General features: G+C 38.1%; 1 protein-coding gene across 4 annotated transcripts in view; it reads left to right on the plus strand.

Moving 5' to 3' along the window:
- Window positions 1-1,807: 1,807 nt before the first annotated feature.
- The window catches only part of RBBP8 (RB binding protein 8, endonuclease), a 44,388-nt gene continuing 20,564 nt past the window's right edge, over window positions 1,808-25,631 (plus strand). The window contains exons 1-7 of one of the 4 annotated variants that reach the window (XM_048289543.1): window positions 1,808-4,786; window positions 6,401-6,450; window positions 13,687-13,907; window positions 18,944-18,986; window positions 21,343-21,438; window positions 23,529-23,641; window positions 25,338-25,413. In XM_048289543.1, the coding sequence (XP_048145500.1) occupies window positions 13,796-13,907; window positions 18,944-18,986; window positions 21,343-21,438; window positions 23,529-23,641; window positions 25,338-25,413 (440 nt within the window). In that variant the 5' untranslated portion in view covers window positions 1,808-4,786; window positions 6,401-6,450; window positions 13,687-13,795. Of the gene's footprint in view, window positions 4,787-6,400; window positions 6,451-10,682; window positions 10,780-10,846; window positions 11,094-13,686; window positions 13,908-18,943; window positions 18,987-21,342; window positions 21,439-23,528; window positions 23,642-25,337; window positions 25,414-25,631 lie in introns of those variants that run through there. The other 3 variants (XM_048289544.1, XM_048289545.1, XM_048289542.1) reach the window with 3 other exon arrangements.

Genomic DNA, 25,631 nt, shown 5'->3' on the forward strand with positions numbered 1-25,631 from the left:
ACTTTATCTTTCCCCCTTACTTCAAAAAGTGAGTAGCTTCCTTAACAGCTCAAGACAGAAACATATACTGGAACAATAATTTTTTCAAAATTATTTTATCATACAAGAAAGATAACATAAGAGGATTAAAAATCTGGCTTCAATAAAGTCATTAGCAAAGCTCCTTCTAACTTTAGAAGCTTGGAATTTTATGTGAAAGACATTAATTGCAAAAGTGAAAAGCTTTGGTTTTGAAAAGTTGGAACATACATTTACATCCATCTAGTGTTTTCCCAATACCCTCCTCCTCTTGCTGTTTCTAAGAACAAGAAACACAAGAGACCAACAAAGCTTTAGGTATTGGAAGAGAAAATTCTGCAACAGGACTGCTGAATGAAGTAATGGAACAGAAGAGTGGTTGGGTTTCTCTCATGTTCTGAATTTTGAAGATGCTTAATAACAATGTGGCATTTCAAGTTTCTAACAAAAGATATTATCTCACTAACATTACGTTTCAAACCAAAAATATTTTCTAACTAGTACTCAATGACCCAGAAAGCAACACATAACATATTCTCTTTTTAAAAACAGACCTATTAAAAATTTTAGTGAGTCTTCGTTCAGTAATAGCTTGATTAAAACTATTATTTCATTTTGTAATATGAGACACAAAGAGAAACCTAATGTGCTAAGAATATTTCAGCAAGCCTCCTACAATAGAAAACTGTAGCTCCTTAATAAAAGTATCTATCTGGTATACCAGTAGAACAGCAGACAAATGAGTAGTACACAATCTACTTGGATTTTCTGAGGTCTTTGACCAAAGATTGCAGGGGAAACCATAAGTACAGACCAAGGGATGGGAAAGTAGTTCTCATATTTAAAATAACTGAAGGCCTAGATGACAAAACAGAAAAATAAAATATCAAATTTCAGCATGTGAAAAGATAACTGTGAGGTCCATGATATCTCATGCTTCCATGTCTTCATATAGAAAGCCTATTGCTTAATAGAGTATCATCTGAAAAAGAAGACAAATAACAGAAAAGTATTTGTTATTCAGACACCCAAAGAATGACAGCAATGCCTCTTCTGGTTCCTGCCTTATAACTCTCTTTACAGCAAATACTCACTCTTCTGTAATGATTATTCTCCATAAAAAAAACAGCAAAGCAGTCCTAAATGTCTGTAAGACACCAAAAAAATAATAACACTTAAAAGCTTTTTCCTCTCAGAGAAAAATAGCAAGCTTTTACTTTAGGCTTACTCTTGTAGTGAGAATAGTGGTAGTTCTCTTGTAATTTGTTATTTATATTCTGCCAATGTCCAGTTCTGCTGTCTCAGACAAGGTAAAGGAGAAACTGTTGTCATCAACAAATCAGCTGTAACAAGTTCTAAACCTGTTCTTGCTCAGAAGAGCATCAAAAATGCTTTAAGTTGCATCCCTTGGCTCACTTGAAGGCATTTTTCTCTAGTTAGCCTCTAGGTCAGAAATTAACTGCTGCTACCTCTCCTCCTTTTCCAAGGCAGGACTTGGCTTACTTTTCATTATGCCCTTTATGAACCAACAGTCTCTTGCCCGTACACTGTTACACAACTAGTCAAGAGGAAAGAAATATTACCTAACTCTGATAGGGGGTGGGGGCATGTGTGTTATCTGAATTTGCTTGTGAATATACTGAACAGCTTTTGATAGCTACGGGGAGGTATGTTGTAAACTCTCTGTAATGAATACTTGTAGACATGAATGTTTGTGCATACCTTCACTATAAGAACAAGTTGAAGCCTGTACCATTTATATTGTCTTATTTTTCAGAATTGCACCCCTCTGAGACTCTTCTCCTGAAGAAGATTTTATGTGATCACTGTATAAATTGGTAGAGTTCACAGATAAGCATTATGAGACTTTTCTTGATGGAAGCTGGAGAGGACAAACAGCATTTACTTCATTCTCAATAGGAAAAGCCTGCAACAGTAGGTTTGATTTTGAAGATAATTCCTCTGTGAAATCCATTTAATGCAAATTATAAGACAGAATATATATAAGAGAGAAATCGGTCCTTCAGGTAATTATACTGCCTTCTTCAGGAGGAAAAGCGATCTGTCTCACAGAGAACTCTAAGCAAGCCTGATACTATAATATTTATGTCTGTGGTAAGTCTATATTTAGAACTGTCATGAGTTACGAGGCTGAGAACAAGAGTCAAGTGATGTCTATCAAAAAATTTATTGATACATACAATATCTTCTTTGTCTTATACCTTTGCCTTTTACTTATGAAAAATTAAATTTCTCTAACTTGTGGAAGTGAATTTAAAAGCATAACTTAAAGTCTCAGTCCTGCCAGCAACTCTGTATGAGAAGCCCTAACTAATGAAAAGCCCCTGCTGGATCTCTAAGGTGTGTACATGGTGGGTTTTGTTTGGGGGAACAAGAGTCTGGAGAGAACAAGCTCCTTTAAGCTCTCAAGTCAAAGGAAGAGATAGTAAACATCCCTTTTATGCCTGTGCTTTTCAGAATCCAGTAAAGAGTTCAGTGGCAAGTACAATGCCTTTAAAGTTCCACCATCAGGTTCACTATAAGACTCCAAGTTTAATGATGAGCTCAGGATGCAGAAAGGAAAATTTCATACAGTATCTTTTATGAGACCAGCTGACATAGTTGGAAGTAGACCAGCTTTGAAGCACACCAGCCCTCCCAAAGTCTATTATACAAGCAGAACCTTTTCCACATTGTACAGTCTTACAGCTATTTTGGGTGGTAATTTACTTGTGTTAATCAGTTACACAGTTTATCCAATTATGCGACACTCATAAAACCAAATTGTAGGCAGACACAGTACATTCACATTGGATAGGGATTTACAGTGCAAGATGAAGTGTTTGTGGAAAGGACTTTGGAGTCTTTAAAAACTTCCATTTAATATAGCACCAAGACTGGGGCATACTCAGAACCCAATGTCTCCATCACATTTGGCAGTGGTGCCCGATTATTCAGTACAGCCTCCTGAATCACCAAAACCACTTCCTGCAGCGGACTTTCTGCAAATCTCTTATCCAAGTACTGACCCAGCCCAGCCCTGCTTAGCTGTATGAAATCATAGCCTAAGGCAGTGTGACTCCAAGCACAAACAGCATACATCTGCCATTTCAGCTCAGTTAGTTGTCTTCTTCAGAAAAGAGCCTTCCTTTCAAGGCAGTCATAAGATGCAGTCTCATAGGAAGGGTTATTCTCCTCTAGTAAAATCATCTGAGTATATTTGAATATCAGTTTGTCTTTCCTATTCTGGTCAATGGTGAAAACAATGCCTATGCTACACAACGTTGTTTGAATTTGGTGGTAACTTCCTGTTCTGATCACTGGTTGTCTAGTAACTACTATTAAAATGGGTAAGCAAGCAAAGATGATCTAAAAATTAAAAATATCACTGTGGGATCAATTTAGGAACAAACACAGCTTTCTACAGGTAATCAGAGCCTTTGACAACATTCAATACAGCAAACCTTTTCAAGTCTGAGTGTTTAAATTTAGGTGCCTAAATAAAAAATAAGCACACATTTAGAAAACATTGTATATAAAACCATTATTACATTTCCAGAAGTCTTAAGACTTTTACAGGTCTTACTGATTTTACTCAACATCTCTGACAATCACAGCAGGAGATCTGAAAATTATAGCCTATAATTGTATCTGGAAAAAAAAAAGTACTAAGTTTACACAGATGCAGGCTTCTGTCAGGGCATATCCTGATCTCTGCCTACAGCCTGAATAACTATGCAATATGCAGGACTGCTGTGCAAGTATTCTTGCCCCACAGCCATGAACAAGAAGCAGTGCAGCTGCTGTTGCAGCCCATGTGCTATTGTAACAGGGCAGCTGTTGTAGTTCCTCACAGTTATGGAAGCATGTCCCATACACGCCATGTTCTCTAAACTGTTTCACCTTGAAACAGGCTATGCAGTAATTCAGGGTCAGCTTGCACAGACCTAGGGCTCTACCAAAGTCACAAGGTGGATATTCCACATGCAAGCTCCCAATGTGCCGTCTCCCATGTGGTAACAAAAATATGTTCGAACCTATGCATAGAGTAAATACATTTTGTACCAGAAATAAATCTGAATTAGTGCACAATTTCGGGGGTTTTTAGCTGGTCACACTAAAAATTTGGTGTTATTTCATTATAATAAGTTGGTACTGTTAGTATTGTTTAAAAAAAAGACATTTTCTTCCCTGTTTCTCTTTGCACTTATGCTGACAGACCTCTAGCCCAGTTCATCTGCATATAAAATGAAACAAAATTTATAACAATAAGATCTTGCTCCACTTAACAAGGATGTATCACTCCCCTACCCCTCGGTAAATTATTTTGCTGGAGGCTACATCATTCTCTCTGAGTAGTATGTTGGGAGTTGACAGAGGCGTGAATAATTCGCGGCGTAGAAGCCTCCCCAGCCGAGCTGAGCTGCAGCATGTTGGGCCAGCCTTTGATGCAGACTGGTTGGGCAGGTTCCTGGGCGCCCGAGGAACCGGTCTGACAGGCCTGTTATGCCAACAAATTCTGGTATGATTCCATGCTCTCCAGAATGCAGAAACCTGCCCAGCCAGTTAAATGAAAGGCATATTAGGTTATCCATTGCACATTGTATATATCTTAGGTGCAGCAGATCTCCTCTCGGCATTCTCTAGTGTGGTCCACAGTGGCTTCCTCATCTCACTTACACTTGAGGTTTATAGCTGGAGGGGAAGTCAATAGTAAATATTTATCACCCCGACCAAGAACAGAACTTTTCACAATTCAAACAGAAGGGTGAGTTTTGAAAATCTTTCTTTAAAATTAATTTAAGATAACCTTAAGCAAAAAAATTCTCTGATGTTTGAAGGGTCTCTCCTTAATGTGTCTGAGTACTGCCAGTCTCTATGGCACTTGTTGACAGGATTTTTGTAATTGCAGCTGTTTGAGCCTTCTTTGTGCAGCTCAATATCATCTGCTCTGTCTGCAGAGTATTTACTGGAGAGACAGTTCAATGAACTTAGCACGGGAGTGAGAGATAAAAACTCCACTGCCAACAGCTTAGTATTTTGAGCAGTTCACTTAAGTATTGCTTATTGGTCTTCTCTTTTATACAGTGTTTTTATAATCTCTGCCACATAACAGCAGTGTAGTGATAAGGCATAGTGCCATTACAGTAAGATGTGTGGTTACTAATTCTTGCCAGACTAACTTTTTTAATTGTTCAATTTTATAGAGTGAGCTACTTAAGCCTAGATTTACCTACTCAGAGTTAGCTTCATGGTAAGATAGGAAACTTACCTGTCATTCTTCCTGCTTTCTTTCTACATACTTATTAGAAATTTACCTGTTTAGAGTGAGTAACGGTGGTGGTAATGGTAATAAAAAGCAGTGCTAGTCATAAAGAGTAGGCTGACCTGAAAGTTGTACCTGTATCTGCAGCTGAATCCATTCACAGGTTCTGTGTCAAATAAGAAAAATTAAACAGTGTGAAAACAAAAGCTGTGGAATCTGGTAACTGATTAACTACTGGAGCACAGAACTACTTGCTGTGCTGAATAGAAAGGAATGAAGACAGGTTTTGTCATGCCTGTTAGGACAAAATAACTCTTTAACTTCAGTAAATGTGAATCTTCTCAACTTCTGTGTAGCTACATTTAAAAAAACCCTCACACAGCTACTTCCATCTCCCAGGAATTCTTGATTTTGTTTATCTTTAAGCAAAACAATTACTAGTCTCTTTTGTGATGTGAAAAAAACCCGTATCAGAGTCAGTGGATACAAACCACTAGATACAAAATATCTATACAGGATTATGTAAGACTTTATGGTACTCACGCAACAGGAAGCTTCAGTTATGTTTACTGCCAGCTATTTCCAGGTTGATGCTAGAATGAATATTATTCTTTTGTAGAGTGCCAAGAAAAAGACCTCCTGAGCAGTTTTAAAAACCAATGAATTGAAATCACCTTCTCTTTAGTAGCGCTGTATCTGCGAGCAAAATTTTTTCTTGAAAGTGTGGCTAAACAGAAAAGAACATAAGAAAAGTCTTGTAGTCTCAAAGAAGCTGAAAATATTCATCAGGAAAAAAGTTTAATTTTCTTATATTCTCTGTTGATTCTGCTATCAAATACGTAAGGAAAACTTGTTAAGGGATAAACCGTTTTCCAAAGAAAAATTACATATGGCTGAACCGCATGTTTGCACAAGAACTCTGTGTCTAGCCTATAAAATGCTACAAGAGAGCTTTGATTTCTAAACCTATAGGATTTTAACACAGAACATGTTGAACATGTTTATAATTCAAACTAAATAAACTATTTTTTCTAAATGCTGCTTGCTATCCTCTCTCCCTCCAGTTTATGTGTTCTGTTTTATTTGAGTCTTCTTCAGCTGCCTTTTATTTTTTAGGGGGCTGGAAGAGCAGGGACTATTGTTTGGGGATTTATTTTTCCCAAATGGTAAGTAAAATATTACTTCCTATATGTTGTTTCTTTTCTGTCTCTGACTTCATGTTGTTCACTACAGTAAAAGGTAGGTGGCATGAATTCATGCACAGGTAAACTTTTACTTCAGCCTTCCAAAGCTAAGATAAATATGCATAACTACTCAAAGTGGTCATGTTAACCTGAGAAACATCAGTAGGAGCAAAGCATTTCTGCATGCAGCTAACCCAAATAGGTGCTGCTGCTTAAGCCTGAAGACCAGGAACACTGCACTGGGGTCCTGCAACAGCATCCCTCAGGTTGCTTTTTTTGTTTGTTTCCCCTCCATCAAGACTTCCTAAGAGACCTGAGAGTTTCAGTTGAATAAGCCCTGGCAATTTCTGACTACAGAGGAGGAGCAGTGAAAGCACTTCAGAGAGGGTTCCTTAAAGTGAACAGTGTTACTGGCATCAGGGAATTTGATCCTGGCTCAGTTTCAAATGTGGCCACGCAAGCAACTCGAGAAGAATCAGATTCAACTAGTGGGGGTGATGGAGTGGCTCCTCCCTACTTTTCCAGAAAAAGCAACCACCTGTGCCAGACAGCAGTGGTGTTGTCTGTGGTCTGTGTGCCCTCCCAGATGTAAGAAACCATGCTATTCAGAGCACTGCCATTTCCTACACTTCCAGTTCAAATCCCATTTAGGTAGCAGCTGAACTGTGCCATATGGTCTTATTTGCTGAATCTGAAGTTGGACTCCTTTGATGTCCTTACTGGCAACTGCAACATAAAGTTCATTAAATGAACATGACTAGAGAGTTAAACAATATATTTATCTTTCAGTTGCAGATCTTTAAGACAGGGAGGCTGTGAACACACTGGCCATGTATATGCATGTGTAATCTATTATGTCTGATGCAAATACATAAGGACCTCACTATTTTATTTTATATATATATATATATGTATATATATATGCAAAGAATTAAATGGCTACCTTTATGCATAATGCAAATAAAACATTTAAATTGGACTTCCCATTGTAATTCAAAGCTGGTTTTAATCTTTACATCTAAATTTAAAGTAATATAAACAAAAAAAGTAATCTTTCTACTAATCTCTTGTAGCCCTACTCTGCATGCATATGCACTGAACTAGGTCACCTGCTGCTACCTGAGTGGTTAGAAACACTGATGCAGCCTCTGTACGACCCCTCAAAAAGGGAGGGGGGTGTGTGTGAATTAAAGGCTATTTCTAAGTATATCTGTGCTGCAACAATGCAGTACTCTTACAGCAGAACTTCAGTTATTAGCTGATTTGCTGGTAAATAGTCCAGTCATCAAGAAGAAAAGCATTGCCACTAAACTGTAACTGAAAATCAACAGCTCCACCTACTATTACAGGATTAAACATTCCAGCCTATCCAGGTCTAAAATGGGCTAGGACAAAATAAGATTCCCTTTTTGCAGAATTGCTCATGGATAAGTGTTCTGTCACCTAGTTTCATGTGCCACAGCAAGGGTTATTTCGAAATCTGGACACGAGCCATGACACCACAGGAAGTTTCGTATCTGTTCAAGCGCGGCAGTAGTGAAGCTTTTTCCCACAGTTTTAATGTCTAGGTGTGTGTGATCACTCTTACGAGGTGAATGAGATGCAGTTCCAGTTAGACTAGTCATCTTAAGACACCCAGTGTAAGTGACTGTGGAATATCAGACTCTCCAATGGTTTTCTACCCTGTTCAATGAGCCAGGAATCTGTTCAGTGGCCAACTATGTGATTACAGAGTACATAAAATCAAATAAATCTGGAAGGGAGATAAAAGTAAAGTTCAACCGTTAGTGTTAATCCGTTTTCACTTACTGTGGAGTAGATAAGGATAACACTGTAGAAGTCAGTGGATTTATATTGCTGTAAAGTTCAACATGAGAGAATATGAAAACAAACAGCTCACAGTTTATTGGGGAATAAAAGGGATGACATAATTATTTGCCAGAGTGCTTCCTATAAATAGTAAGAAAGGTACAGCTTATGGTAAAATATCTGATCAATCAGCAAGAGGGCTATTTTATTGCTACTTACCAGATCTGTGTGTAGATTTAAGACATCTGCTTCTCTCAACTCTGAGGAAATTATTACTTGCCTACATCACAAACTTTTAGATTACAGAAGTTTCAAAAGTAGAATGAAAAGCAGCCAACAAGCATTATTTAGAAAGACTGGAGTGTCTATCACAGCCTATTATGACATGACAGCTTCTTCCAAAATATGTAGCTAATCTTAGCTCCACCATGTGTCTACTGATCTGGTAATGGATCAAACTTACAATGTAAGCAATCTGCTGCTGAGCTCCTGAATACCACTTTAATTTTATTTAAGTTGAAAAACAAGTGGTTAAACAATGGTGAGGAACAAGCAGAAAAGTTAAGTACAAGATTTCTTCAAAATACTTCAGAATTCATGGTATATACTTGATGGGAAACAAAAAGTATTTTCAACAAACGGGAACAACAGATTGAAGCCTGAATCATGGACCATCTCTTGTCTGCCAGTACTTCAAAATACCTCAAAAGTGTTGAAATAGTATTACAGATCCAGTTTTATTTATGCTGTAGCTCCTTATTTATGATGTTTTCTTGAAACCTGAGTGATCTGAGTAATGTAAAAAGAGTTAGATGGAACAGCTACTAACAATTACGAAATACCTGAACACCTAACTTTTAAAATATTGCTATTAGCAATCTAGAAGGTATATGTTTCAGCACTGGCCCTTCCAAACTGATCACCATTGTGTCTTCTAGCCATGGCACCAAGCTGCCTCTGCAAGAGTTCCATACATACCAAAATGGTCCAGTGGAATCATGTGAAGGCAGAATAGTAACAGTGAAAAGCTGTGTTTTGTTTCTATTTCATCACTAAGAACTTCTTAAAATCAAGGGGTTTATCTCATTGCAGACAGCAGGGCTGGTCCCAATGAATGAAGGAACATTGATCTGCAATTTGGGAAAAAAAATAACATTGAGAAGTGACAAAAAAGTTCAGCAGCCTTATGCTGTGCTAATTATATGTGCCTACTGGTTTCCATACTCACATAAAACATAAAAATATGCCTAGGCTGCTCTGCCATAGAGTAAAATGACAAGCCATGGAAACTCTTAAGATCAAGAAGGCAGAAGGGAAGCGCTGCAAATACTTCTGCGTGTAAACCCCAGCAACCAGATTACAAATCCTGTGGCACAGATAGATTTAACAGCATAGCCCTAAAGGCAAGGCCACTTCTGGCACAGTTGTACACCCCAATGACCCTCTTCACATCTAAACCAGCAAGAACTTCTTTCAGGAAGGCAGGGGCAGCATGTGTTTCAGTGCAGACTCTTGCACACACCCTTGCTTTTCCAGACTGTTCTGTGCCTGCGGTAACACTGAACTGGGGCACCAGCCAGGGCCTGGCTTGTCCCCTCTGGCAGCTCTCTGTGGGAACCCCAAGTACCAGGCCACAGGAAGAGAGGGCTGGGACAACATCTGGTGACCTTGATGAATGAACATGAGCCAGCAGTGTGCCCAGGTGGTCAAGAAGGCTAATGGCATCCTGGCCTGTGTCAGAAATATTGTGGCCAGCAGGACCCTGTGCTTGGCACTGGTGAGGCCGCACCACTAGTGCTATGTTCAGGTTTGGGCCTCTCAATTCAGGAAGGACATTGAGGTGCTGGAGCATGTCCAGAGAAGGGCAGCAAAGCTGGTAAAGTGTCTGGAGCACACGTTCCATGAGGAGCTGCTGAGGCAGCTGGGGTTGTTTGGCCTGGAGGAGGCTGAGATGAGAGCTTATCGCTCTCTACAACCACCAGAAAGGAGGCTGTAGCCAGCTGGGGGTCAACCTTTTCTCCCAGGCAACAAGAGACAGGACAAAAAGAAGCGGCCTCAGGTTGCTCCAGAGGAGGCTTAGGTTGGACTTTAGGAAGAGTTTCTTCACAGAAAGGGCGATTAGACATTGGAATGGATGCCCAGGGAGGTGGTGGAGTCACTGTCCCTGGACGTGTTTAAGGACGTTGCACTTAGTGCCGTAGTCTAGTTGACATGGCGGTGTTTGGTCAAAGGCTGGACTCGATGACCTCAGCGGTCTTTTCCAGCCCACTTGATCCTGTGATTCTGTGGCCGTATCACTCCCGCCACCTGAGCCCCCGGCGGGCGGGGGCCCGGGCTCCGGGCCGGGGGGACGCAGCCCCTCACTTCCCGCTTTCTCGCGAGAGCAGCACGGAAGCCTCGCGAGAGCTGCCCGCGCGCCGCCTCCCTGGGCAGGGACGGCGCTCGCCGCAGTTTTTCCTTTTTTCCCGCCGTTGGCGCGCGGAGCCGCCGGGAGCCAACCAGGTAACGGCGCGCGCTCTCCTCGTCCTCCACCGGGGAGCGACCGCGAGCGCGCCGCTCCCGCTCCGCCCCGGGGACGGGCCCGCCGCAGCCCCTCCGGGTCCCCGCCGGGCGCTCTGCAGGCACTGTCCCGCCTGCCCGAGGGAGCCCCGTTCTCTCCGCTTGGGAGGCTCCCGCCGCTCGGGAGAAGCGGTGTGGGGGACATGCCATACCGCTCCTCTGACGTCCCGACTGCGGGGTGTAACCCAAGCCTGGCGGGAAGCTCCCAGGTGTTGGTCATGGCAGGATTTCCCAGAGCATCTCGGCGTGTCTTTCGAGTGAGTTTTCTGTGCGGTGTTCTTGCAAGAGGGAAAGGACAACAAAATTCACCGCCGGGAGGTACAGGAGAGTTGAGTTTGTAGGAGCAGCCGGTGGTTTTTGGTGGGAATTAAGGCGCCGTGTGCTCCCCAGAATCCCGGAGGGGCGGTGTGTTCCTGGCGGGAAGGTATCAGCTCCGACAAGCAGCCTCGGCACATTCCCGGTGCTGATCGATTGCTGGAGGCAGTCATTGTTGAAGCCGTGTTTTCAGGGTGCCGGAAGGAGTTATTTGTAGAAGAAGAGGGAAATGGACGCTTTTAAGTGGTTCTATGAAAGCGTCAGTCGGCAGGATAGCAGCAAAGCAGGACATCCGGGAGAAGGGCTAGCACTGTGCTTCCATCCTCCCCCCACGCAGCTTCCACTTCTGTCTTTGCCTGCAAGTGTCCGTACATCCAGCTCAGGCTTTTTTTCCCCCTAAGGACTGGCAAGCACTTTCATAGGACTGGAGACTAAGCCACCACTTTTATGCCTGTGCAGCTGCCCAGGCGTGTTAAAGGCTCGACTTGAACGCTTCTTGCGGGCCCTGTATTTTAAGGGAGGTTCAACACCTGTGGGAAGCAGTGTATCATTTTGGGATCTTGAAGCAGATGAAGCTTGGGAAAATGCGTTGCTCTTTTTTCCCTATTTGTAGTCGGTTAATGTACTAATAACTTGCAGAAACTCTGAGCAGGCTTTGTGCATTTTTTTTTCTTGTAGTCATCTTGGGGAAAAAAAACCCCAAACAAGTATTAGGGCCAGCATTTACTGTCTAGAGTCGGATGACCTTTCCGTGGAAATGAGTCATCTGACATACTTAAATATGAAACAGTAAGTGAAAGCAAGCTTGTTGTTTTCACTGCCCTAGTGCTAGATAGAGAAAAAGCTTAATCCTGAAGCATCAGTTGAAGGTGCAAAGCAAGAGTTTGAAAGCCATTCCTAATGTCGCTAGGCAATTGATTCCACAAAGAAGCATTGTGAGATGGCTTAATGTGGCTGCACACAAAGTGGAGCATTTCATCTGCAAAGATGCAAGCAAACTGTTGTTCAACTTCTGCTGGAGAATTGTAGGCATTGCTAGTTTGAAAAGGTAATTTTATTTTCTGTTAAGGACTTCTCTGAAGATAACACTTGCTAACTTGAAACCATATACTGAAATAGGCGCTGAATTTTCTATGGACAGAGCAGGTTAAAGCAAGTGTGGAGGTGTCTGCTTCAGTACTGTAACATTTAAATATCCTTATGCTATCGTAAACATACAGTTCAAGTGTTTCTGTTGAGAATAATGTTTTGTTCCATTATTTTTATTTCATTGTAAATACAGCCAGACTGAAAAAAAGTGACTTGCTTAGGATGGTGCGCAGAGAGACGAGACAGGAGAGTGGAACCAAAGCCTCCAAGCCTTACACTTGGTTACTGACCACTGAACGTTTTATTGTGGTGAATCTGGGGGACCAGCTAAATGCAGTAGCTGCATTCAGATACTCTTTAAGTTGTTTGAAGGCTCTCAAGATAGGAAATGCAGCTTCTTGACTAGTCATAGACCTTTTATCAGCTGAGCTATACCTTATGCCTCGAAAATTTGAGAGCAAATAGTTCCTTCCATTTGGCAATATAGGCGCGGTGGTTTGCTTGCTCAAGTTGCTAATTTAGGAATAGTACAAAATACCTATCTTTCTTTTTTTACTGTATTTTATATCACAGAGACATAGAGATAGCTATGTCCACCTGATAATGACAGTCCCTGTTCAAAAGTGTTTGTTTAAAATTGACTGCATAAAAATAGGGAAAACTTAGAATGTCCAGTTTCACAGAGAGGGAACTGAAGGACAGCGATTACAGGAGTATTTCAATATTGGACACACAGTGCCAGTAGAATTGAATCTTAGCTTGGCTCAGAGCCAGATCTGAGTACCATGCTACCACTGTAGAATGCCTGAGGCCATCATCTCTGTAAGAAACCCTTCAAAACAAGTGAGAATTATGGGTGAATTATCCTAAGTTTTGCAGGCAGTCAAGCTTTTAAGACAGAGCTATCTGATTTTGATAGTTTTCTCAAATATTAATGTTTTGGAGATTTATAGATTTTGAGATTAATCTCCTTTTTTTTTTTAAATCAGGGAATGGGAATAATTTCAATGTAGAATTATGAAGACTTCAAGGGGATGTGAGCTTTTCTTTGCAAAAGGGTGTAATTTGAATCCAAGTTTATAAAAAGGATGTATATACACAAATCCATCTCTGATAAAACTTTCGTCAAATGCTTTCACTGGCAGCCAGATTTTGGCACTATGGCTTACTTTTGGAAAACAGGAATTAGGAAAAAAATAAAGACTCCTAAGTATTTTAATCTAATTTTAAGTTGATGGCTTTTTAAGGGGAGGAAAATTCCGTTAGTTTGTAATTACCTGTAGCAAAATACTTAGTATAATCCAAGCTTTCAGGGTGACTATCAGTATAAAAGTATACAAATATATATCCTCGACAAGGATAGACAGTAAACTTAGTATTTCATCCATGGCTACAAGTTATATTCTGATAAATTCAAATGTAAGTGTTGTCATTGTGTTGTTACAGACGTACACGTCTCTTCAGAAACAGTTTCATAACTATGTAATTTAAAATATAAAGTTTGAGAGTGAGCCACTTCTGCGAGTCAAAGAAGCTGGGAGCAGCAAAAAGCAAGATGAATGCATCTGGACGAAGCTGTGGGAGCCCTAGTTCTGCAGAACCTACAGGAGATTTCTTCAAGGAACTGTGGTCCAAACTGAAAGAATGTCATGATAAAGAAGTACAAGGTAAATCATTAAAGTTTGGGTTTGTCAGATTAAAGTTGGTGTTTGTCAGTTACCACAGGAAAACTTTGAATACTCTGGGTGGAACTAAATAGATTTTTAATGTTTTACATTTTGCAGAAAGTTGGACCGGATGATTACAAATGACCCTTAGAGATTGACCACCTAAGCCTGGTTAAACAGGATTAAACTATCAACACATATAAATGATCTGCTAGGTCAGTGAAGAAAAAGTAACACAGTGTTACATGGAATCTCTGCTTGCCTACAAAATATTTAAATGTTATTTTATCTTTAATGGATTATGATTCAAAATTTCCAAACCATGTTATTCAATGGATTATTTTTCTTTTGCCTTTGGCTTTAGTTGCTTCAGATACATTAAAATTATTTGCATTGTTTATTTCCCCTAACTTGTGCAAAATCGCACTGCAGATTAATGCTACTGAAGTGAAAATGATTTCTTCAGATTTTAATGTTCTAAATTTTCTCAGCAAAATTTATAAGGTTTTTATAATATGATTATTCTTACTTTATGTGATCTGTGGTAGCAGTCTTACTACAGATTGGCTGTTAGTGTCTGTCCATTCTTCAGTAATTCAGAAAAGTTGAATTATTGCACCATATGTATTGTTACTGTAATATTGTTTTGCAAGTAGTATTCGTAAGGGTTTTTTTGCTAAAAATGTAAGTTAACATTTTGTTCTGCTAATCTAAAGATGCATGATCCATTCTTTTGAATGGAATTAAAACAGTATTAGACTGTATCTTCTAACAAGCATATCCATATGCATGAAATAGTATTTATATTAGGCTGGAATAAAAATGGGTGAGTTTTTGTGAGTTAAGAGCTTTAGTCATGCAAGTGGATCTTTACCCAGACCATTTCAGCGGCCTTGGTTGTTTCTACCAGCCTCAAAACAGTTTCAGGTCTGTTCATTTCAGTTCAGTTATACCATCACTTTTTCATTTCAAAAACTGTTGGAGATTGTTTTATAGTTATGTATGTTACCTGCCTCCTACTGAAAGTCTTGATTCAATAATTTGCAGCACTGGGCTGTGCCACTTTGTTGTTAATTATTAAAAAAAACCCAAGCAACCAAAAAGCATATATCAATATGGAAACTGAAAAGAAAACTATAGCAGGCTTCTTTACATTAAAATTATTTTTTTAATTGTTGATGGTTCTTTTTGGAGTGGGTGTGATGTCAACCACAGATAAATGCGGAAATACTGACAGAATGGGATCTGGCAATCTATGGCATGTCTGAACAACAAAAACTTAACAAACAAAAAGCTCTGATGTAGAGACTTCTTCTAAGTGACCCTTTCTCTAGTTTCTTGGGGTGTGCAGCACGTGATTTTCAAGTTTGGGTTTTCTTTATGCAAGCAAGATACTCTTTAGAATGCATGCAGGGTGTGGCCAGGTAATTTTGCCACCAGGCAGTCTTTTTCATGCCTAGCCCTTTGTCAGTATGTCCCACACCGTGTTAGGTAAAATTAGGTCTTCCATGATAACATCAAAGGCATGCCTGAAGGATAGTTAATTCTTTCAGAAGGTGGGGATCCTCTTATAGAAAATGGTACTGCAAGATATTTTAGAAACATCAAACACAGACTTGCCTAGACTTTGCTTGTTTCTGAAGTCTATAAATAAGAATTAAAATTGACTCATGAGTTTCCAATCTGAATGTCAGCAAAATTTATTTTAAAGGTGGTGGAAGGTGGATTAAGGGAAAGTTAGTAGTTGTTGAAAAAGCTTTTTGCATGTACAATGTACTAAACGCTGAAATGGTGGAATTATTTTTATTTAAAATCCATGAAAAGCAGAATTTATGACACATGAACTTGACATGGTCAGACATGTTATATGAGTTATATCTATAGGATGTAGACTGAAGAATCCTTTAAACTCATGGAGTTTAAAAGGGATTTTATTGAATTTTGATATTGCTATATTGTAAAGGGTGTGGTTTTCCACCATTATGTGAAAAAATCCAGTTTCTTGTTCTTTTAAACTGATCGCTTGCAAAAAAATCCAAATTTTGGCCTTCTTCAGCCAAAATAGCTATTATTTAACTTCAATTCATTATACGACAATGGGTAGGACACCTACATCCCAGTTTCCAAAGATGTTGGGTATGGCAGTGTCAGTTGACTTTTCATGGAGTTCAGAAGTGCTCAGCAGCTCAGAATAATGGTCATTAAAACTCTATTTGCTTTTATTTCCTATCTGTAGAATGTGTGGGACACTTGCATAGTTCCCAGGAAACTAAAGAAATTTAATAATGCTTTTTATAAACTGATTTATTTCTACAGGTGTTAGCTCTTAACTCTGGCTTGAAATAATTATTTAGATGCTTGCTGCATGTGGATCTTATCAAGATGGTTTCTGAGGATTAATTCAAATCTAAAACTCTGTACTAAAAATATATATCAGCATAGAAATGTGAGCAGTGTTTTATATAAAAGAAATAGTCTAGTTTTTTTCAATTACTGCTTACCTCTGAAAAGCAGAAGATATCAATAAGGAGAAAACTGTAGTCATAGAAGCAGAGAAACTTAGGAGGAAAGCAATCTCATTGATAGATTGCTGTCGGAAAGGAAATGGCTGGAAGTTCCTCAAAAGTAAATAATTATAGAAAAAGGAGCTGGAAGGGATTTTAGAAGGTCATCTAGTCCATCTCTGTACCCTTAAGGTAGGATTATGTCTGCGTCATTGCTGACAGAAGCTTGTCCAACCTGTTTCAAGAAATCTTCAGTGATAAAGATTCTGCAGTCTTCCCAGGCACTGTCAGTTTTAAGGAAGTGCATTTAATGCATTTGAAAATTCATCAGAACAGAAATTATCATAGCCATTAATTGAAATATTACAGCTATGTAGTCTAATCAAGTAGCAAGTTTCATGAAATAATGTTCAGTTAATCTGCCTAATGATAGTTTAAAGAAGGTCTCCATTGCTTTAATAGGGGTAGAGTGTCATTTACTAACGCACTTAGGAGCTTTAGGTAATGTAGCTTTATACAGTCTGCAGCTTGTCTATTCCATAGAAATATTGTGTGAAAGATAAAACTGAATTGAAAAGAGACATAGTTTTATATGCTCACTATGTTAAATAAGGAAACCTGAAAAAGCAAAACTGCTTAAATGAGTATGCTTAAAAACTCAATACTCTGGAAAAGCAAAAGGAAGAGACTACAGCAGATGTAGTAATTCAATGCTCTTGGATAAATGTAACAGTCTGTTTTCCTGCCTTCTCATTGCAGTCATTTGAACTATGAAAAAATGCAACCTTTAAGTAACCAGTTTAGTTCCTCCTGACTTCAGGAGAGAGGGGAGATAGTGTTACCTGTAGCACAGTACTGGCCCTTTTGGGCCCCGCCTCTTCAATTGGTCGCTCAGGTTGCCAAAGTTACAATCCTAAATACTTGCTGAACAGACTACCTGTTCATACAGGAGATGCATTGTTGTGCAGCTTCATTCCTTCCGATGGGCGTGGAGCAGCTTTAAAGCAAGCTTTATAGGGGTTCTAATTGCAGATGCCTAATTGGCTTGATGAATAGCAACTACTTAAAAAAATAAACCCTCTTTCTGTGCTGATCTGCATGATAGAACATAACATCTCACAGGTGCTGAACACTTGGAGATAAAAGAAATCTTGCTGTATTTCCAAAGAATTTTTTTAAGTGGTCTGTCTGCATTTTTAACTCATTGTCTCACTGGCATCTTGTAGCAAGCATGGGTTCACTGAGTCTGTGGCTGGCTTGACATTTTAAGTGGCCTGAAGACTGAAGCTTCTCAAGCAAGTAATTTTCCCCTTAGAGCTATTCCTAGTTGAGTGTGGTAGGGGAGAAAGAAAAGTCTGTTAGCTGCCTTAACCTACGTTTTCTATAGTAAGATGTAGTATCAGCTGTGTATTTAGGCTTAAATTCAAAGTAGTCTGAAGTTTTCTTAAAAGTGTTTTGGTTTTGTAAGTTTATCCTACTATCCTAAATGCATCACACTTTTGCAAGAGAGCTTACAAGACACCTAATGTTCAACGTGGAGTTGGTGGCAGCCTTTCATATTTAGAAGAAAATAATCATGCTAGGAAATACTATGTTATTTTCTGATGTGATATGAAAATTTCTCTTGGATTTCTGCTTAAGAAACTGCCCTATCATTGGAGTCTGTTTATTTCTGACTATTTATTTGGAGTAGGAATGGCCAGCCTGTGTGTGGGTAATGTCACTTAAATTTCCATAGCACTGTGTCCTGCTGGTTAAGCTGTGCCTGTACTTAAATATCTTCTTGTCTCAGTGCACATACAAATGCACCCAAGACCTTGCTAGCGGATTGACTGGACAGTGTTCTGTCCCCTGGGCTGTCAGCTGGCCACTCCTGCTGAGAACATCAGTTGCATTTGCAAACCTTTTTACTTCTGCACAGAGTGTATGGTTAGAAGTGTGGAACTATTAGTGGGAGAAAAACCACAGATGAAATATTCCTTAATTCACCTTCAGATCTTCCAAAGAAGCGTTGACTGAGAGTGTCTTGTAGCACATCTCCAATGAAGGATGTTGTCCTTCTGTGCTTTAAAGCCTTGAATCACATATTTTTAGTGTTTCCCTTACGCATATACACCGTAAAGCATTTCTCAGTTCAGTGATTGGATGCTTCATTTCCAGTGTAGTATTATGAATTTATGTGCATGAAGAACATATTTTATGTCATTTATGTGGGAATAGTCAATGAAAGTATATTGGCAGTGCTGGCTATTCACGTGTGGTTATTTCACAAATGTGTTTTTATACCTGTATAAGTGGTAATCTGTGTGTTTGTTTAAGAAGTCCTTATTTCCTGGAGATCACAATGACTGTATTTGTTTCCAAGATCCTGTAGAACACACTCAAAAAGTCCAGAATGAACCCTTTTCTCTCCAGATTAGTGACATTTTTTATCTCTCTTTGCAGATGACAGTGGCAGAGTTAATTTATTGTCTCTCACATTTTTTAAAATCAGAATTCTATAGCATGTAATTTCTTCTTTCTATTTTTCAGGCTTACAGCTGAAAATATCTAAGTTGAAAAAGGAAAGATGCTTGTAAGTATTCATCCTAATGATCTAATTTATTGAAGGACAGTCAGAGTCCCATTAATGAGCTACAATTCTTGTAAGATTTCATGGATTCTTCCTTTAGATGTGTACAAAAAACTGCTCACTTTAATAATTCAGCTGAAGTCATCTGAAGATGTACGGAGCTCTTTACAGGGTGTGTTATTTCTTAAATATAATTTATAAATTAAGTAGTTGCTAATTTTTAATCTGAAATGATGAAATTATCTCTTGGTTTTGTTATTAGCCTGGTGTATCATAAATTCTTCCATGTTCTGGAATCTTAAATTGATCAGTCAGTTTTCTACATGAGAAATATTATCCACGTTGTCACTGAACAAATACCAAATAGGTTAATCATTGTTTGTTGGAATCTTTCTACAACTGCCACATTGTAGATACAGTTCTGTCACATAGGAGGTCTTGTTCTCCTTGCTTCGTCTGAATACCTGAGGTTTAGTATTTCAAACTTGATTATCATCTGACAATGAGCACCTTATTTTGTATCCCACTCCAGCGTTGGAGCTAATGACTTGTAAACTCTAGGTCAGGGACCAGCCATTATGCAGTGCCTTCATAACCAAAAATGTCTGTTGTGTTTATCAGGTGCACTGGAATTTTGAGGAAAAAACCCCAGCCAACAGCCTAGTTCCTTCTGTCATTTTACCTGGGACATTTCAGAGGGTTTAGGTGCAAGGCATATAGTATTAGTGTACATTAATGTCTTACTTATTTATTGCAAATGACTTAATGCCATAGAATGACTTAGAGTTAACTAGAGAAGATTTTTAAATTTGCTATTTTAAGCCTCCTCTGAATGGCGTAAACACAAAAAATGAGGGGATTTTTTGTGGTTTTAGTTTTTTGTTGGTTTTTTTTTTAGTGTCCTAAACATCAGGAAAATACAGCCTGCTTTCGTCAGACTTCAGATTTTTCCATGGCTTGGCTGTACTTGGTTAGTGAACTGTGGTAACAGAACTTTAACATGTTGTCCTCCCCAAGTAAAAGTACAAGCCTTAAATAGTCCCTCATGCTGTTTGCATGTACCTGGTTTATAGGTTGAATATGCAGTTGGAATGGCCTATGTTGGTCTGTGTGGTAGTACAGAAACATAAAGCATCTGTACTTAAATTTAAGGGTTAATCAGATATGCTTGTGATTGTACACTAAAAACTTCCAGCTGTCCCATTCACTTTATGACCCATGATTGCTAGTTTCTTGTACTACTGTAATGCCAGCAATATCAAAATGTGGTTGGCTAAACATTTGTTAAAGGGATAGTGCCAATTTAAAAGTATGTTTGTGTAAAGGGATTGTATCAACAAGTTAGTAAATATGTTTTCATTTCCTGGTGTGTGTATGTGTGTGTGCTTAACAGCTTTTCATGAGCCAATTTCATGACTTCCACAAATAATCCATCTCAGGCACACTGAAAACAAACAACTGCTTTCATGGATATGTACAAAGGATTCCACGGTGAAAAGAAGAGCTGGGAATTTCTCGGAAGTTAGTCATTGTCATATTACACAGATTCAGTTGCTTATCTTTTACTGAGCATTAATTTCCTCTTAGAAAATAATTGTGTGCTTGTCACTCATACCGTGTTTGCATCTTGAAGAGGTGGTGTGATCTGATAATAAAAGTGAAAGGGAGCTAAAATTGGGAAGTTAATGTTACTGCTTTTTCTTAGCTCTTTTAAGGAGAAAATATTCTTTGTTATTTAATTAGTTTTGGTTTTTAAAGAAGGTATTTTCCACAAGATCATCTGCTTCTGAGGGTTTTGGAAAGAGACTTCTTTTCTCCTTATTCATATTATGGGAATACATGCTCTATAGAGAATTTCTTCTTGAGGAAGTAAACTTCTAATGGATCTAAAGACTTTTCAGAGATTTCCAAACCTAATGTGGTTTGCCACGCTGCAGAATTCACTCATTGGTAAGACAAGACCAAAATGACCTGATTGTCAAAGCTCCCATTAGATACCCAACAGCTCCACAACACAGTAAAGTGTGAGAGAAATTTTGGAGTTTGTTCTCTGAAATTGTTGTTTGAACATTGTTAGCTTTTATGTCTTGACTGTCATGAATTCTAGTTTTTACTTGAGCAAAAATCAGACTTAACAGAAGACCACCTGTATTATGAATTGGAAACTAGCTGCATCTTTCCTCTGTCATTTGTAAATTATTATTAATCAGAAACACTTGCTTCATTTATCTTCAACTTAATATTTGTGCTGATGATAATAACATTTCCCAAGGATATGAAAGGAACATGCCAGAGAAAATTCTCTAGTGAAAAAGTAATTGCTACAATTAGAAATAATTTTTCTTCTTTTTCATTTCAGGGATGCAGAGAGGCTTGAAGAGTTCTATACCAAGAACCAACAGCTCAGAGAACAGCAAAAAGCACTTCATGACACTATCAAGGTTTTAGAAGACAGGTGAAGTAGTGTCTTCTAGCTTTTGAGTTTGCTGTATTTTGCTCTTACAGAGTAGCTCTGGATACTTTGCAAGTTGAGTTTATTATGTTTTGGTGTGGCATTATTGATTTTTTTTTTTTTTTTCAGTAAGCCAGTCCTTTTCTAATGCAATCCAAATAGTGTGTTACAGAGAAAGGTATAGAATTTGCATTTTTCTGACTGAAGGACAATCAATAAATATATAGCATATATATTTATTTATCTGTCTCATATATATAACTAAATATAAAATAAATAATAAATATAAATAAATAACAATTTCTGTTATATTGTTATTTTCAAAGTGCTTAGCTTGTTTAGTTCAGTTAAGGTCAATGGAAGTTGAAATAGAGCATCTTGGAAGGCAAACAGACATTTTCAGGTGCCTTCTTCTGTATCCATCTTTGTAGAGTTAAATTTTATATTGATCAAGATGTAATGCAAGTACAAAACCCAAAGGCTATAATATGTTGTGGAACTAATGAAATCACTCACTAGGAAATGTTTCAGATTTGATGGGGTCTTTTTTACCAATTGCCTGTTTTACCTAAATTTAATCACAGGTTCCATCTGTTACCTTCTTTTGTACTTTGGTGTTCTCCTCGCCTTTTGATCCATTCTGCCTTTTCCTTGATTGTTCCTGTTTAATCTGGTACAGCAAAACAAAACTAATAGACATGAAATTACAGTGCATTTTTTCATCTTTAAAAACTGTACCTGTTTTGGAAAGTGTATGTTAAATTTGCTGTTAATAGGCTCTCAGAAGTTTTCTGGCAACAGGAGATCATTACATAGTAAATGGTTTTCAAGCATTCCTGTGTTACCTTGAATTTTAAAGCTGTGATACTCTTCTTTTACTTTCAACTCCATTTCTCTGTGAAAGGCATTTCTCTGTGAAAAGCTTGTAGCCATGCAGGTAATAAACTTTCACACCATGTAAGTAGAGAGACATTCATGGTGTGGGTGAACTTTTCTAATCCCTTAGTAGATTAATTGCTCACATTGTGGAAAACAAAAAAAGTATTTCAACTGATTTAATACAAGGAAGTTGTAATACTGTGTTTATTACACGTTCAGATAAGCTAGTATGAAGAGGCATTTCAGTATTTTACTCTTACCATAATTCCACAATATTAAAACACCAATAAACCAGTATGGCTTTTACTTCCAATATTCCGCTGTGAAATTGGAAGCTTATATAGTTTGTTTAGTTGGGGTGTTTTAATACTTGACGTAGTAGCAGCAGCAATGCAGAACTCTTGACTAACTGGTTTTTTATTTAGCACGCAAAAGCGAGTCTCATTTTCACTTTGGTAATACTGTTAGCTTTTTGCTGTGTACCAGAAATAAATGCATTCAGTTTATCACCTATAAAATGAACACATATTTCATTGCATGAATGAATGTGTCAGGTAAGATGGAGTGATTCTAACAAGTCCTTTTCTGATCATGGATGTGTTTTAAACAGCTGATCTAAACCATTAGAGACAGTGGAGTCAATGCCTCTCATGAACATTTGGATCCACTTCTAATCATGGGTGCTTAGATAAAGGGTTTCACATTTGCTTGGCGTTTGTTATAGAGTGAACTTACTATTTGTCCTTTTTATTTGATTGTTTAGCTTAATGACACTACATATCCTTCTTAGATGCAATAGTAATTCTGTTTACTGATTTGCTTATTTGTATTTTCTTGAATGAACTTTACTTAAAATGAATGGTGATTTATATCTGACAGTATTCATAGTAGGACACCTCACAAAGGCATTCAGTGGCAAAGTGTAGCATGCTCCACTTTATTAAATAGAGTAATGCATGTTCTTTTAGAAGTATCCAGTACCTATAATCATTTATGCAAATGTTAGAGCATGTAGTATTAGATCATTCAGAAATCTCAAAACATTGCTATGTGAACATATAAAACCACAGTACTTAGTGGTGTTCTGCATAGCTGTCAGAAGTTTTCTGGTTTTCATTTTTCATTGTTCAAAAAGTCTGTTACACATTGATATCTGCTTGATGCATGGCAATATTTTTTTAACAGAGGGACCTTTTCTCTTAATTTTATTGTAGGTTAAGAGCGGGGTTATGTGATCGTTGTGCTGTAACCGAAGAACATATGAGAAAGAAGCAGCAAGAGTTTGAAAATATCCGGCAGCAGAACCTCAAACTTATTACTGAACTTAGTGAGTTTTATCCCCAAGTCTGAAGACAAAACATGCTATTTTGTAAACTAGTTCTCCAGTAATTCCTGTAACTTGATATAATTTATATGTGGTATGTTTAGTAAGCCCAAGAAGTTCAGGTGGGGGATACTTAACTGTACAGTCTGAAAATATGTAACATACCAGCGACTAGTCATTTGACCCACCTTCTTAGATTGGAGTGCTGATACTGAAAGTGAACTGACGTGGAAAATCTTACACTGTAAAGTAGCTACTTTAGATAAAATGTGACTGCTTCTGTTTATTTCTACAGCTAGAATGATTGCCAGCTTTCCTAAGAAAAGCCTGACTTCAAAAGGAACTGGTGATGGCAAAGTATCAAGTTCAGACAGAAGTGGGTCCATCTTCTGTCCTGTAGTTAGTGGGTCTTGGACTTTGACTGCAGTAAACTCATAACTGTCACATAACCAGCTGAGGCCACAAAAAAATAGCTTTACACCAGGTGGCTTGTAGCCAGCTCATTTTGAAACCAAGAAGTAGAACATATGAGACAAATTAAACTGTTTGTTCCAGGTGATACACAAGCAGGACACAAATGTGCTCAAAGAGTTTGGAAAGATTGATTGTATAAAGTGCAGAATAATACAGGACAGAATTTTAAAATGTTAATGGTATCTTTGCCATTAATTATTTTGTATAATTTAGTTGTCTTGCTTGGTCAAGAATAAGCAGACATTCAGGGAAACACCAGACAAAAAGTAGCTTTTCAGTGCTTAATTAAATTATGGAAATATTAGGTTCTGTGCTAATACAAAATACTTCAGTGTTTCAAGGACTTCTAAATTGAGCATTTTTATAAAAATATTCTGAATTTTGAGTTTAACGATGAACAGCAAACAGGGTACAGCCAATCTTTATTTAAAGCTCTGAACCTTAAAAATCAGGGTGATGCATATTAGGTACAAATCTTCTTGAACTGTCTGACACAACAGCAGGCTCCCATGAGTTTGGGTTGAGAGCTATGTAACGATGAAAAAGATCAGTTGAGGAATCTAGAGGCAAAATAGACAACAACAAAATAAGAACATGAACATAAAAATTAAAGTGAGCAGAAAAGTTGGGAGCTATCACTACACTAGTTTGAGACAACATGGAAGGAAGGCTGAATGGTGTTGCAATAAGTTTGTGTGAAGTAAAGACGGGATTAGTTCGCAATTAGGAAAAGTAAAATGAAAAAGTTCTGAGTGGGCTCTCTTGATTTCCAAAATATTTAAGTGATTTTGAAGAAATTGCTGGTGGGTTTTTTTTCCTTCTCTCCAATTAGCTGTTTGCTTTAGTGGCTAAAACCAAATTCAAATTGCTTTGTACTTGGTAGGTTATCTTTAGCCTAAGGAAACGATTTTGTCCATGGAGACAAGTGAGCAATTCACTCATCCTTACAACACAGTTTCACTTGTGTGTACATGGACAAAAGTAATTAATGATTGTGTAGAACTAACAATGTGATACAGTAATTGTGCCGTCTCTGCCTTTTCTAACACGTCATTTTACAACTTTTTTAATGACTAGCTTGAAACTTCCTTTTTGTAAACAATAGAGAACGTGTATGGTATTACATTTTACAATTAGTTCTGTTTCCTTAAAGGACCTGACAAGATTATAATGCTAACATGTGTGCATTGATTTTTTTTCCCCTCTTTTTTTCTATAAATTTCAGTGAATGAAAAAAACAACTTACAGGATGAGAATAAAAAGTTAACTGAACAGTTCCATCAATTACAGAAGGAGATAGAGTAAGTTTTGGGTTGTTTTGGATATTCTCCCATTCCTCTGTAGAAATGTCTGGGAATATAAATATCAGCTTTTAAGTGTTTAAATCTTATTTCCTCTTTTCTGATAGACTGTGAAAAGATAACCTAGTGCCACTATAATAACATAAGCCCAGTTTCTTTCTATTGTGCAGAGTTTTGTTTCCTTTTAACTATGTGCATCTTTTTTTAAACTGGGAGAA

Source organism: Corvus hawaiiensis, chromosome 30 (assembly GCF_020740725.1).
Source record: "Corvus hawaiiensis isolate bCorHaw1 chromosome 30, bCorHaw1.pri.cur, whole genome shotgun sequence".
NCBI classification, from domain to species: Eukaryota; Metazoa; Chordata; class Aves; order Passeriformes; family Corvidae; genus Corvus; species Corvus hawaiiensis.